General features: G+C 42.5%; 1 protein-coding gene across 3 annotated transcripts in view; it reads right to left on the bottom strand.

Moving 5' to 3' along the window:
- Positions 1-16: 16 nt before the first annotated feature.
- osbpl3b (oxysterol binding protein-like 3b) overlaps positions 17-12,122 on the bottom strand; it is a 30,838-nt gene continuing 18,732 nt past the window's right edge. The window contains exons 8-23 of one of the 3 annotated variants that reach the window (XM_071532809.1): positions 10,525-10,628; positions 9,996-10,088; positions 9,718-9,877; positions 8,644-8,774; positions 7,822-7,923; positions 6,877-7,014; positions 5,984-6,077; positions 5,523-5,767; positions 3,726-3,863; positions 3,540-3,603; positions 3,346-3,424; positions 3,044-3,188; positions 1,912-2,056; positions 1,637-1,763; positions 1,151-1,273; positions 17-952 (exon numbers count right to left, since the gene is read on the bottom strand). In XM_071532809.1, the coding sequence (XP_071388910.1) occupies positions 856-952; positions 1,151-1,273; positions 1,637-1,763; positions 1,912-2,056; positions 3,044-3,188; positions 3,346-3,424; positions 3,540-3,603; positions 3,726-3,863; positions 5,523-5,767; positions 5,984-6,077; positions 6,877-7,014; positions 7,822-7,923; positions 8,644-8,774; positions 9,718-9,877; positions 9,996-10,088; positions 10,525-10,628 (1,985 nt within the window). In that variant the 3' untranslated portion in view covers positions 17-855. The remainder of the gene's footprint in view (positions 953-1,150; positions 1,274-1,636; positions 1,764-1,911; positions 2,057-3,043; positions 3,189-3,345; positions 3,425-3,539; positions 3,604-3,725; positions 3,864-5,522; positions 5,768-5,983; positions 6,078-6,876; positions 7,015-7,821; positions 7,924-8,643; positions 8,775-9,717; positions 9,878-9,995; positions 10,089-10,524; positions 10,629-12,122) is intronic. The other 2 variants (XM_071532811.1, XM_071532810.1) reach the window with 2 other exon arrangements.

Below are 12,122 nucleotides of genomic sequence, written 5' to 3' on the forward strand. Positions count from 1 at the left end.
CAAAAACATAGCATTAGAGATTTTATTGGAGCTCATGGAGCATAGGTTTGCCCACTTAGGTCCCAAGGCCCAGGGTCCAGTTAGACAATGGAGCAATGGAAAAAGTGAAATATGTCTGGATTTGAAATTTTCTACTGTTGCTCACAATTAAGCATCATTTCACACAGTTTGAGCAAAAAGCAGAAGTAATTACTGTTGTGAGAAAAAAAAGAAAAGGTTCAGTAAGGATTTAAAGATAATTGAACAATTCTAGTTGTTCTTAAGATTTCCTTACAAAACATACATTTTTTAAAACATCTAACAAACGCACCAAAATAAATTAATCAAATGATATACGTTCAACCAGTAAGGCATCAGACAGGTGCAGAATAAATATTGGACACGTACACCTAATCAATGGTATAACAAGGCTAGTTCATCTCAGAGGTAGAGAATGTCCATGTTAAGATGACAACTGAAGTGACCAGCTGTGTCAATACAGATTAAGCTAGTGTAGACCAGAAACAGAAAGGATTCCTCTTCTACTTCGCAGAATTCCTTCATCATCTTTTGTACCGAGTAGATTTTCTGTGCTCAGTTTTATTGGTACAGTGCAACATAATAGGTGGAAAACTGGGCAAACTTTGCCTAAATTTATCAACATTCGTATAATATGCTTGCATAAACATGTTTACACAACTTAGATAAGCACTTGCTATTAAGGCAATACATTTTGATAAACTGCAATAAAGAAGACAACCAGTGATGAATGTGGAACGATAGATGGCAAGACTATGGAATTCAGGCATCTCCAGAACCAGCCTGGGTCACAGTAGAAACAGCAGGTCAAAATGTGCGTAATCTGCAGGCCACGGGTCACCACAGCACGGGACAGTCCACCTGGGAAAAGCCAGGCTCCTTCCTCAACTCCCAGTAAGTGTTGTTGCTCACCCAGATATCATCCTTTGACTTCCTGAGGAGACCAAAACAACACCAGGCAGTAATGAATACTATGAAAGCAAGGCAAGTACAATGATGAAATTCAATATTTTACACTGTCAACTGTTATTAGAACAAACTGTTGTGAGTGTCATAAGCAGCGTATAGCACTATTTGGGCCTAAGACGTGTGTTTGCTTTTCAGTGAGAGACCAATAAATATGGATATTTACCTGAAGAATCTAGGTTGATGTGTTATGTTGTTCTCTTCTAGGACTCTCCGCCTCTCTCTCTGCAGCTGTTCAATCCTCTGTTTCTGCTCCTCAGCAGTCTCTACGTTCCCCTCCTCCAGCAGTCTACCAACAAGACACACTCACTTTTAGTATGGAAACATGGTCAAACATTAATCTACAATTGGAATATACAGAAATAAGAAAAGTAACTGTGTCTAGATGTGTACAATATGCAAGGGCATGCGAACAAAGGCAATTACTTGACATAATTTGTGCCATCTGCTATCAATCCAGGGAGGATTTTGGGTCAGGTGTGATCTGACAGGCTATGACAAGCTATATTCACAGGCAAAGAACTGGTTTTGATAGTAGAAGTGTATTTATTCAATATAGCAATACAATAGCAGAAGGCTGAGGCTGACTCATACAAGGTTAAGGTTATGATGGATGCAAAAATGTATTCCTTGTAGTGGTTTGACCTCTCACCTTTGGTCCGGGCGTAGTCTGGTGTCTGTGGGTGGTAGCAGCAGTTTCAGAGACGGGTCCAGCTCATTCAGCTCAATAGCAAACTTGGTGAAGCCATAGTACTGCTCATGGTTGACTGGCATTGCATCTGCATTTCATACAACCAAGATAAATTGCATCAGATACTGTAATAGGGGGATACCATCTATCATCAAACGGCTTTCAGTACATTCTTATGAAAAAAAACACAATTTGATAAATGCAAGTTCACTTGGTTTCGCTCTGATTTGTCGTACTTGCTCTCCAAATGCAGGTGGCTGAGGGCGGGTCCCCACAAAAAACCCCTTCGTGCCATTTTCCGAACAGCCTGTGGATGACCTTCCCTTTCTGGTCTGTAATGGTTCCCTCCACCTCATTCACGCATGAGTTCCAGTACTTGGCCTGTAAAAAGAGTTGTCTGTCTATAAGTCTGTGTACATAGGGGCTGGTCTGTTTTTGGAAAAACAGCCGGGAAAGAACATCCTTCAAGATGAACTGCATGATGTTACAGATATCTGTGTGTTAGGACTGAGAAGAGTGTGTGTTATGATAGGAGGGTAAGGATGGACTATACAGACTGAGATCACGATAACTTCCTCTAGCAGTCAGCAGATGTTGCTGTTGAGTAAATCGTCGTGAGCCCAGTGTCTGTTGCTGGGCTCAGTGTGTGTAATGTGTGTGTGTAGTGTGAGAGTCGCAGAAGATGAGGATACATAATGAGCTCTAACATGTCTCGACCTGCTATCCTGCACAGCTTCAGGAGGCCTTTCAACAAGGCACACACTGCAACCAATTAACCTTCTCCTCTCAGTAAAGAGCACCAATTCAGTGGCTCCCAGACATCAAACACTGAAAACATCGAGGGGTTGTCTCTGGCAAAGAGGTGAAGAGCACCATCTATGTAGAAGGACTGTTGACTAATGAGGAAACGAAAGGGTTTACTACAGGTGGAGCTGACACATATATGTAAAAACTGCCTTTTTCTCTCATTAAGAGCTTGTTTTGGTCATGACCCCTGGGGTTCACGGAGAGATACCCATTGACACTAGAAACATATACTGTATATATATAGAGAGAGAGACACTGAGAAAGAGAGAGAGAGAGGGCTACTGTACCAAGGACCCATGATAAGCTAAGCCATACCTACATATTGTGGCACAATTATGAATTTCTTGTATACGTATATATATACGTAGTCGAAAATGGTATAAAATGTTACATTAACAAAATAAAGAATTCATTCATCATGAGAAATGGAAATGTAATAACTCCCTCTATTTCTCTACATAGGTCTATATTGTACAAACCTCAACACCTTGTATAGCTTGGGTACAGCTATTACTTGAACGTGACCTTTGCACCCAAAAGGTTGTTGCACACTTGCCTCACCTTGACAAAGGTGATCTTGCACTGGCAGATGTCACTGCTGGAGTTTTTGATGGAGATCTCTCCATAGTGCTCTATCCAGCGCTGCCCACTCAGGATGTTGTGTATGCAGGACGTCACCTTGTTCCACTCATAGCGGTCTCCAAATCTGGGGCGAGAAATCAAAACACCATTACTTTTTATGTGACACCTGTAGATATTGCAGTTCAATGGATGAGGCCATTAGTTTGTGTGTGTGTGTGTGTGTGTGTGTGTGCCCATGCACACAATACAGTCTAAGAGTGAATAGGGTAAAAGAGACTCACCCAGGCAGAGTTACATGCGTAGTGCCAATGGGAACGATCTCCATTGACTTCCCCCAGAACTTGTTCTTCCATCTCATGTCTGCACAATCAATCACAGAAAAGTCATCAGAGACCTTAACATTCATCAATTATAATCTTTATGGTCAGTGTGCATGAGTTCAGACACTCAATAGAGGATTTCTGTATTCCGCTACCTTGCCAGAAAGTGAAGTTTTTAGACTCAGCATGGCAAGCTGAGATAGGTGGGTGATGGCTGACCTGAGGATGAAAAGACAGTAGGTAACGTAAACTAAAGTGATTCGGTGAGTGTTTTCAGTGCAGTTTCAGAATCCTGTGATTACCAAAATGGTGATAGCACAGAAATGGGGATTCTTACATACCTGCTCTGCAACAAAGCGAAAGCCCTTATCTGGCCGATCACACTCGTAGCTCTCTCCCATGACGGGGTTGAAAGGCTTTCCCCCAGCTCTGTAGTAGCTGGATGCATACCCAGATACAGCGAACGTAGCCATGTATACCTACACACACAGAGGAACCAATTATTACACTGTTTGAGGCCCATAGAACTTCTGTCCATTTTAATGAGGACACTTATGAACCGATAACTGTGTGTGAAATCCCATTTTGATTCCCAGCAGTTCACATTTTCTCTCCGTTTGAGTATAATGGGCAAAGTAACGGCACTAATTTTAGCTGGGTGAGAGTGGGTGATGGGCTTCTGTCCGAATGCTCCACTGATAGCTGCACTAAGCCACTGATCATTACTTCCACAGCCTAATGGGAGGCCACAGACTGGGCTGCTTCAGCCGCTTTTCATTACACATAGTCATTTATAACCAGACAACTCCACAGGCTGTAATTCTACACCTCCCACACAAAAACGAACAAATTTCACCCCACAAACACCATCTCACAGAAGTCAATCAATGCAAATGTGAGCAAAAGTGAAATATTCACAGAAGTAGAATAGTGCCATCTTCTTACTCAGAATCTACAGACAAGAATTAGGGTTTTTTCCATGTAAATTGTGGGAGCAGAGCTGGCACTGTGCAATACTACTGCCAGCAGCCAGTGGCAGATTACTGGTGACTTCTGCTGCCCCGGGGTCCTAGTACTGCCCTAGGTAGTCGCCTAACTCTTGCGACTACCGGATAGGACATTATTTTTTCTTTATAACACTCCTGGAATACCCTTTCTCTGGACCAAATATGCTTTCCAGGTGAACAAATAATATCTTAAACATTATTAGAGGCTGACGGACTAGCCTAAGCAACAGCAACGTGTGTGCGCTTCTATTAGAGGGAATCCCATGAGTCCTGGAGGTGTACATGTGATCTGAGCCAGGCCTCCCTTTTTTGCATTCAAAAGCGAATCTCTGCCCACACACTCAAACGCAAACGCCTGGATTCCACCGGAGGCGGCTGCGTCGCGTTCCAGCTGCGACGCGGCCGCCGGAGCTGATCGCGGCCACTCTAGACAATGCTTGTGATTCCACCAGACGCGCCGCAGCGCGTTTCAGAAGCGTCCCAGAAGCGGCTCTCCGCTCTGCTCCGCTAAAAATACGCGCCTAGTCTATTTTTGACGGAAGCCGCGTCGAGCCGCGTCAAGCTGCACAGAGCAGATCGAGCTGGGCAGGAAGTCAGACACAGGAACGGTAGAGCATCCGGTGAATTTTCAAAATAAAACACCCTGTGCAGACTCCCGATCGTATATCACATCATCTACGTTATAACCGAGGAGAAAAGGAGAAGAAATGCAAGTGTTCTCCTCCTGCTACAGGCACTGTATGTGAAATATAGATACGAAATAATTATGAGGATGAATGTATTTTTAACAACTAAAACACAGCCACAAATCTTTGATCCATGTCGTTCATAACTGGACTTAACTTTGTCTGTAGGCACAGCACAACAAAGTAGGAAATAACAACAATAAACAGACAAAAAAAGAAACCATTTAACTACGTAGCCTACTGGTAGAAGCACAAAAATCAAGGAAAAATGACCAAATCAGCAAGTTGGCCAGACAAAACGCTCCGCTCCTGAAACGCTCCCGGTGTGGTATGAAGCCGTGCAGAGGACGGAACAATACTGCGTCGCAGCCGGAACGCGGCGCAGCCGCCCCCGGTGGAATCCAGGCGAAATACAGTAAAACTCATGGTGCATCTGCCCTCTCACCATACGCTCAAACGGGTCCTGTGTGTTCGCAGCCCTGTCTAGCAGCTCGCTGTACTCCAGCTCCTCACAGAGTCTCTGGAGGGTGTTGAGCGGCTCATTGAGTTGTACTGGCATTGCCACTTTGGACAGGTCTTTGCCAATGTTGTTCCTCAGGATGTTCCACAGGCTGATGGTGCTGTTGTTGGGGCTGGGCGAGGGCAGGCAGGACCTTCGCTGGCTAAGGAGGGCGCCATTCTCCACACAGCCTGAGACAGAGGATATGAGAGGTCAAAATATGACCCTGACAGCACTTTGTATGGGGAAAGCAACTAGGAAATGTGTATGGAATTAGGAATCATAATACTGGTAAAGTCAGGATACAAAACCAAGAATTCTGAATGATTTGGGTTATTTTATGTACAATTCAAAATCAATATTTCACAGTATCATAGCAGCTTTTAGCCCGTTGCCTAATAGTTCACCTGAGGTTGGTCTCTCACTTTCTGTCTCGTTGCTGAAGTTGTCCATGGACATGTTGTCACTGATATCGCTGATGTACGAGTCATCTTCTGAAGCCTAAAAAACATTATTACAGTCCTTTAGCTGACAGCTAGTAAATAACCTTCAGTAACACCCGCAGCCAGGCACTGGGCAGGTCTCTTTCAACATCCTGTCATACCAGCAGAGATCTAATGCACGGGGGATGAGCGCTCCCTCAGGAACCGGTGACAAATTTACACCTTAGCCTCTGTATTTTTAGATCAGAGTAATTAACTCCCATTTTCACATTGCTTCCGCTGGAGCTGCTGTCTGAACAGGCCTGAACACTGCAGGAGGAGGAGGAGACAGAAGTAAGACTTGTTTGGGACGCTCGTCTTGAAGACTGAATTCGACACCTCCACACATAACTCTAAGTTACGAGGCATGTTTTTCTCTCTACAGCGACTGTATCATAGTTTGTATTGATAGAAAGGCTCTGAATTGCCACAACTGGTTTTAAGGTTGGACAGATTTTTCAGGGACAATATAGATAATATCCCAGCCTGAAGGCCTGGCTTTTATTTGCCAGGTGATAGTGGGGTTATAAATTATTTTAGAACCCCTGGTCGTAATTTTTATCTAGAGAAAACTCTCTGAATAATTTTTTCTCTCTATTCCATCATGCAGCCCTTCTGGTTAAGCATTAGTAGCAGCGGAGCCGGCCCTAGGCTTTTGGTGGCCCTAAACAAGATAAATTACTCCACCAATAACAATTATAATAATTTCATTATGTGGCCCTAAACGACAACATCGAAAGTTTATGCCACGGGTCGGCTCTGAGTAGCAGATGCATCATTTCAATTGCTGACGGTAAAATTTTTGCATGCACACATACCTCATTCTCAGAGGAACTAGCAGACAACAGAACTTCCTGTGCATCAAAGAACTCAGAGAGCGACTCAGCGATAGAAGCTCTGCTCTCATTGGACACTTGGTGCACTAGGGGACGGGATTCATCCATGGAGTTCTGTTTCTAGGAGAGACAATGTCAAAAGCTATAATTATGAATGAAAACAGGGCATTACCATCATAGCAATTATGAAGTTAGACATGCATTGTGGAAAATTTCAACATCTGTTTGTGAGAGGCTGCAAGTCCACTCCTGTCATACTGTGCAACAGGCTACCACCAATTCTGGCTCTGAAGTTGATGTTGATCTCTCTTTGTTTGCATGTCAAAATGAGTCAAATACAATTAAGATTAAGATAAGACATATACTATTTTCCACAGAATAACAACACATTGAAGTGGACAAGCGTATCTATTCTTTGTTCCCGCTGTGACTGATTAATTAGCCTGGAGATCATCTCAGAGGAAGCCCATTAGTTTTACACTGTATGTTCAACAAATTTCCAGGGACGTGATTAAGTAGATCAGTTCGCACTCTCTGGTCAGCAAATCTGATTAAGCAAGCAAATAGATTCCTTGAGGAGACGATCAGCCAGGTGATTACAAGTCTTCTCTGGTGAGACGTGTGTGCACACAACCACATCACTGAGATAGAAAAGCATAGAAATTCATCTTATTTGAGGAGACAGTGTTCCCTGAAATGTATGTAGAGAAGAAAATTCAGTTCATTTTATATATAGCCATTATCATCATAAGACAACGAAAGCCGAGTGAGGGGGTGAGAGTACATGTGTTGAATCTGGATGAGGGGGAATAGACAGTTCATTCATTCTGTGGCAAACAGACTGTGTGGGGTGAAAATAAAGGCAGAGATGGTAATAATCATGATGATGAGGGAGGGGAGAGTATAGTCATGCATTCCCGCACCCACCTGCACTGGGGCAGTGAGATTTATTAGTGTGGGTTCTACGATGCGGGACTCAGCATGAATCTTGCACAGGCGCTCTCTCAGTTCAGAGTTCTGGGCTAAAGCCTGGAAAAATAACCAGTGCAGTCATTATTTATAACACACACCCAACCAATAATGCAGTCGACTTTACACTTAAAACTGACCTGATCTCCTTACTCCTTAAAGCAACTGCTCATGCATTACTTTCACTGTATTTTAATTGACACCGTCCTGATTTGCATGTCTGAAATGTGTTTCCCGTCAACTATATAATCTGAAAATCAGGCTACAAAACATACCATTTACATTTCTACATTACATTATATTACATTACATTTTTGTTATGACTGTGTTAGGAATATCACTGCATAACCTCAGTCAGGAGGCCCTATGTGAGGTGGAGTGGGTAGTGGATGAATAATCAGGGGGGTAGACTTGCACTCAGGCTATTTAAAGTAAAAATGGGTTGGTATAGAGAAGTAACAGAAGCCCTAACATGGCGGGAGAAGTCATCACGACAATGAATGTGTAACGAAAGTGGAATCAGACTCTGGGTGGGAGGCAGGAGCCAAAGAAAACATGACTGTTGAATCTGGTCTTGTTCAGGTGGGCACACATCATACCACCAGCTAGTTATCCCTCTAAGAGGCTTGTCAGCGCTGCCGCAATGTGTCACACCTGACAAGTGGTGTGGGAGGACAAGATACCTGAGAGCCGTTTCAAGGCCGAAAGAAAGTAGAATGCCTAACCTATTTCTGCTAACTGATATCATGTCTGTATGTATGTGTGTGTGCTTTCACATACCGTGGATAGTGCACCCTTCACTCCAAGGACCTGAGGTGAGGTAGGGGGGCATGTTTCGTGGTCCACAAATTGTTTTAATCTCTCTCTCTCTGATGTTAGTGAACAAAGGGCTGACTTCATGGTGGCGTGCACTTCAGCAAGGACGACAGAAAGAGGAGGGAATGTAAACAACCAAATTGTAGTCAACTATTTCAGAATAATGCAGTTCTAGTCACAGTTGTTCATATCACCCTGACAGCCTATCGCACCGTGCTACTAATAAAATTGCGAGCGTGAGTGTGTAATTGGGATTACTTTTTACCTCCCATCTTTCAACAAGCCATAATCTTCCTTTTACGACATTCATCTTATCACGCACTACATAATGGGTGCTTGGAGGCTACATTATTGAACAAGCTGTGGCAACACTGACGCTCTGCATCGCTGCATTAGATTGAGTCAATCAGGAATCCTTAGCCTTGTAATTTTGGATATTGCATATTCTGACAATTTGAATGCAAATTTTCTAGTAACTCTAAACCTATTTTATCATAAAATTGCAATGTCATTCTGTAAAACATACATCATTTATTTCAAGTCATGTGAAGCATCAGGTGTCTGAACATAAACTCCACTGAGTGTCAGAGAACTAAATAAGGCCCCTCGGGAGTAATCATCTGTTTACAAATGTGGGACCAAGCTGTTCTGTAAGGGAGCTTTGCCAAGCTCTCTGGTTTGGGAAATGAAAACTTCTCACTTAGCAACAGCTAGGGAAAATGTTGAGAAGGCACATCCTCAGAATCCTAATGAATACAAACTGTGACAAACAATCAGTAATTAACAGCTGCCATGGTGCCACAACTGTCAGTTCCATTCATGATAAACAGCACCATGCACACTGGTATCTTACTTCCAAATACAACAGCAGTCAGAGTGATTTAAGAGAAGTAAGCTCTCCGATGAATCTGACTAATTTACACTTCCTGAGTTGCTCTCAATTTACATAAATATTACTTTTAAACCCAGAACGTGTCAGACATACTTAACAGAATCTAACCTTTCATTAAAATGAATGACTCATGATGTTTCACTCACAGTTGTTGGCAACACGGCAGAAGTCCTCCTGCAGCTTGGCCACGTCAATGGGGGACTCCAGGGATTCGGGGTAGGCCTTGTCATTGCCCAGGGCAGCAGTGGAGAGGTTGGGGTTAGAGGCATGGAGGCGGATAGAGCCGGAGGAGATGCAGCTGGGAACCTGGGGACCGTGAGACAGTAAGTACACAGAAGTGGGAATACAAACACTTTCTATGCTGCGAGTATCGGTTGCAGAGAAAACATGAAGTATGATCACGCTTCATTGCCGCTTTGTCTACCTGCAGAGTTGTTTTGACATCTTTGTTGTAGTTCTTAGAGCGCCATTTCCTTGGAAGCCTTTTTTCCTTCTTGGGGCTGTCAAATGTAGATGTCTAGTGCGCATAAGGGAAGATATAAACGGATGAAAGACAGTAGATATTTCTTTTAAGAAGTACTTTCCACAGGAATCATGTTCCACAAGCTGAAGTGAGGATACAGTATGTTCTATTTTCAGCAGCGAGTGACTGGAGGGCAATAAAAAGTATCAGTGGAGAAGAAAAAAAATACTCATTACTTTGTGTAAAAAGAAACAAAACTTCCTAAGTCATCCGGTATTTTGGATGTTACTAGATGGATAAAAGAAAAGTAATACACCCCAGGATATATCAAACTTAATCTTGAATTACAAATATGTTATCACATACTTTACAAAGAAACAGCATTCAGTTATATAAAGCAGTGATAATTAGTGATTCATGTGGACAGAGGCCTGATGACCAAACCTGCTCTGCATGTAGGGGTGAGAGGAGTCAGAAAGAAGGTGCTGACCTGCAGGGCTTGGATAGATGGAGCAGAGTAGGTACGGTGGAGGACCTCCATACTCTGAAGCAGGTGGTTGAGCTCCAGCAGGTAGGACTCACACACTGACAAGTCTGTGTAGACGAGGAATGAGATCGACATTGAGTGAGGGAAGAAGACAGAGGGAGAGACAGATGAAAGAAAGAGAAAAATAGAGAAAAATGGGTAAGCAAGAAAGAGATACAGATGAGAAACCGGGGGTTGAGTTTCAAAAGGGTGGAAAATAACAAGTAAGCAATTGCATTAATTTGGTTGGTTGAGAGCATTTGCAAGATCCGGGTTCATCCAGATGACTCTTGTAGTACCTTGCTAACCTGAATCCCATGTGAACCCCATGAGGTCATTTGAACCACAATTCATTAAATCACCATGCCAACTGACAGGCGTTTAACAGAAGATACAGTATTAACAAGGGAATCTGAAGAATTGCACAAGAAACCATTAAGAATTCACTCAAAATAACTGGTGGATCTTGAGTTTTTTTTTCTGAATTCAATAATATTAATGCCTTAGTTGATACTGAATATCTATTGTTCTTTTGCCAATACATGTTCTCTCAGGTTTAATTAAACTAGGTTAAATAAATCTAATTTAAAGCTGCATTAGGCAAGATGTTATGTAGAAACACATCAGTCTTATCAGCTTAAATCACAAAATGGGGCTACAATAGAGAAGAGTGTATCATCCACACTAATTGAGACACTGTAGATTCGCCCAATTAGCCCAAATTAACTTGTGGTTTTGGGTTCGGACACTTCTCCGTTCACAGGAAGTAACTTTTCGAAACTTAAGAGCGAAATACAAACTGTGTCCCAAACAGCAGTGAGCAGCACTCTGTCCAGAGAAAACTGGACTCACCAATGTTAATTCTTTTACTTCTCTTGTCCCTTTGGCATCCTTTGGGATAAAGCAATTACAGACTGGCCGCATTGGTAAACATGAGCATACTGTGTGCAGTTCACTGACGACATGTTACATGATTCCTGGGTATCGAACTTCAACTTTTTCACACAGTTACCTCTCGCTGTCATTTGCAGCTTTAACTAGAAGCCTCTGCTAACGCTGAATAATTATCCAACTTGCAAAGCTGCAGTCTCCATAATGATTCATATTTGTTTATCGTTTGTCTTCCGGGTTTGATTTTCTGAGAAAATAGCACATTAATGCAATGCTGTTTAGCAGCTGACTTGGACGTCCCAGTTGTCAGACTGATCCACCAACACACCAGCATAACAGTCAGGGCTGGGCGATATGGCTGAAATCAATATCATGATAATCATAAGGATTTTTCTCGATATCAATATATATCACGATATGGTTCATGTATGCAAAATCACGTTAAATAATCAAATTAATGTTCATCTCATTGAACCGAATGGTAATGTTAGGTGTGGTGTCAAACAAAACAGAAATATTCAAATAATATTCCTACCATACCTCATTTTATGAGAGTTTTTAAGTAAAATTTGCTTGTCATCATCAATTTAGACAGCAGAAATGTGTGTCACGATATCAAAATATCTTCATATCATCACGATATGATTCCACTGAAAGACGATAAACGATAA

Source organism: Centroberyx affinis, unplaced genomic scaffold (assembly GCF_046629955.1).
Source record: "Centroberyx affinis isolate AG114_WGS23_722 - 3 ecotype Tasmania unplaced genomic scaffold, CSIRO-AGI_Caff_v1 ptg002254l_1, whole genome shotgun sequence".
NCBI lineage: Eukaryota > Metazoa > Chordata > Actinopteri > Beryciformes > Berycidae > Centroberyx > Centroberyx affinis.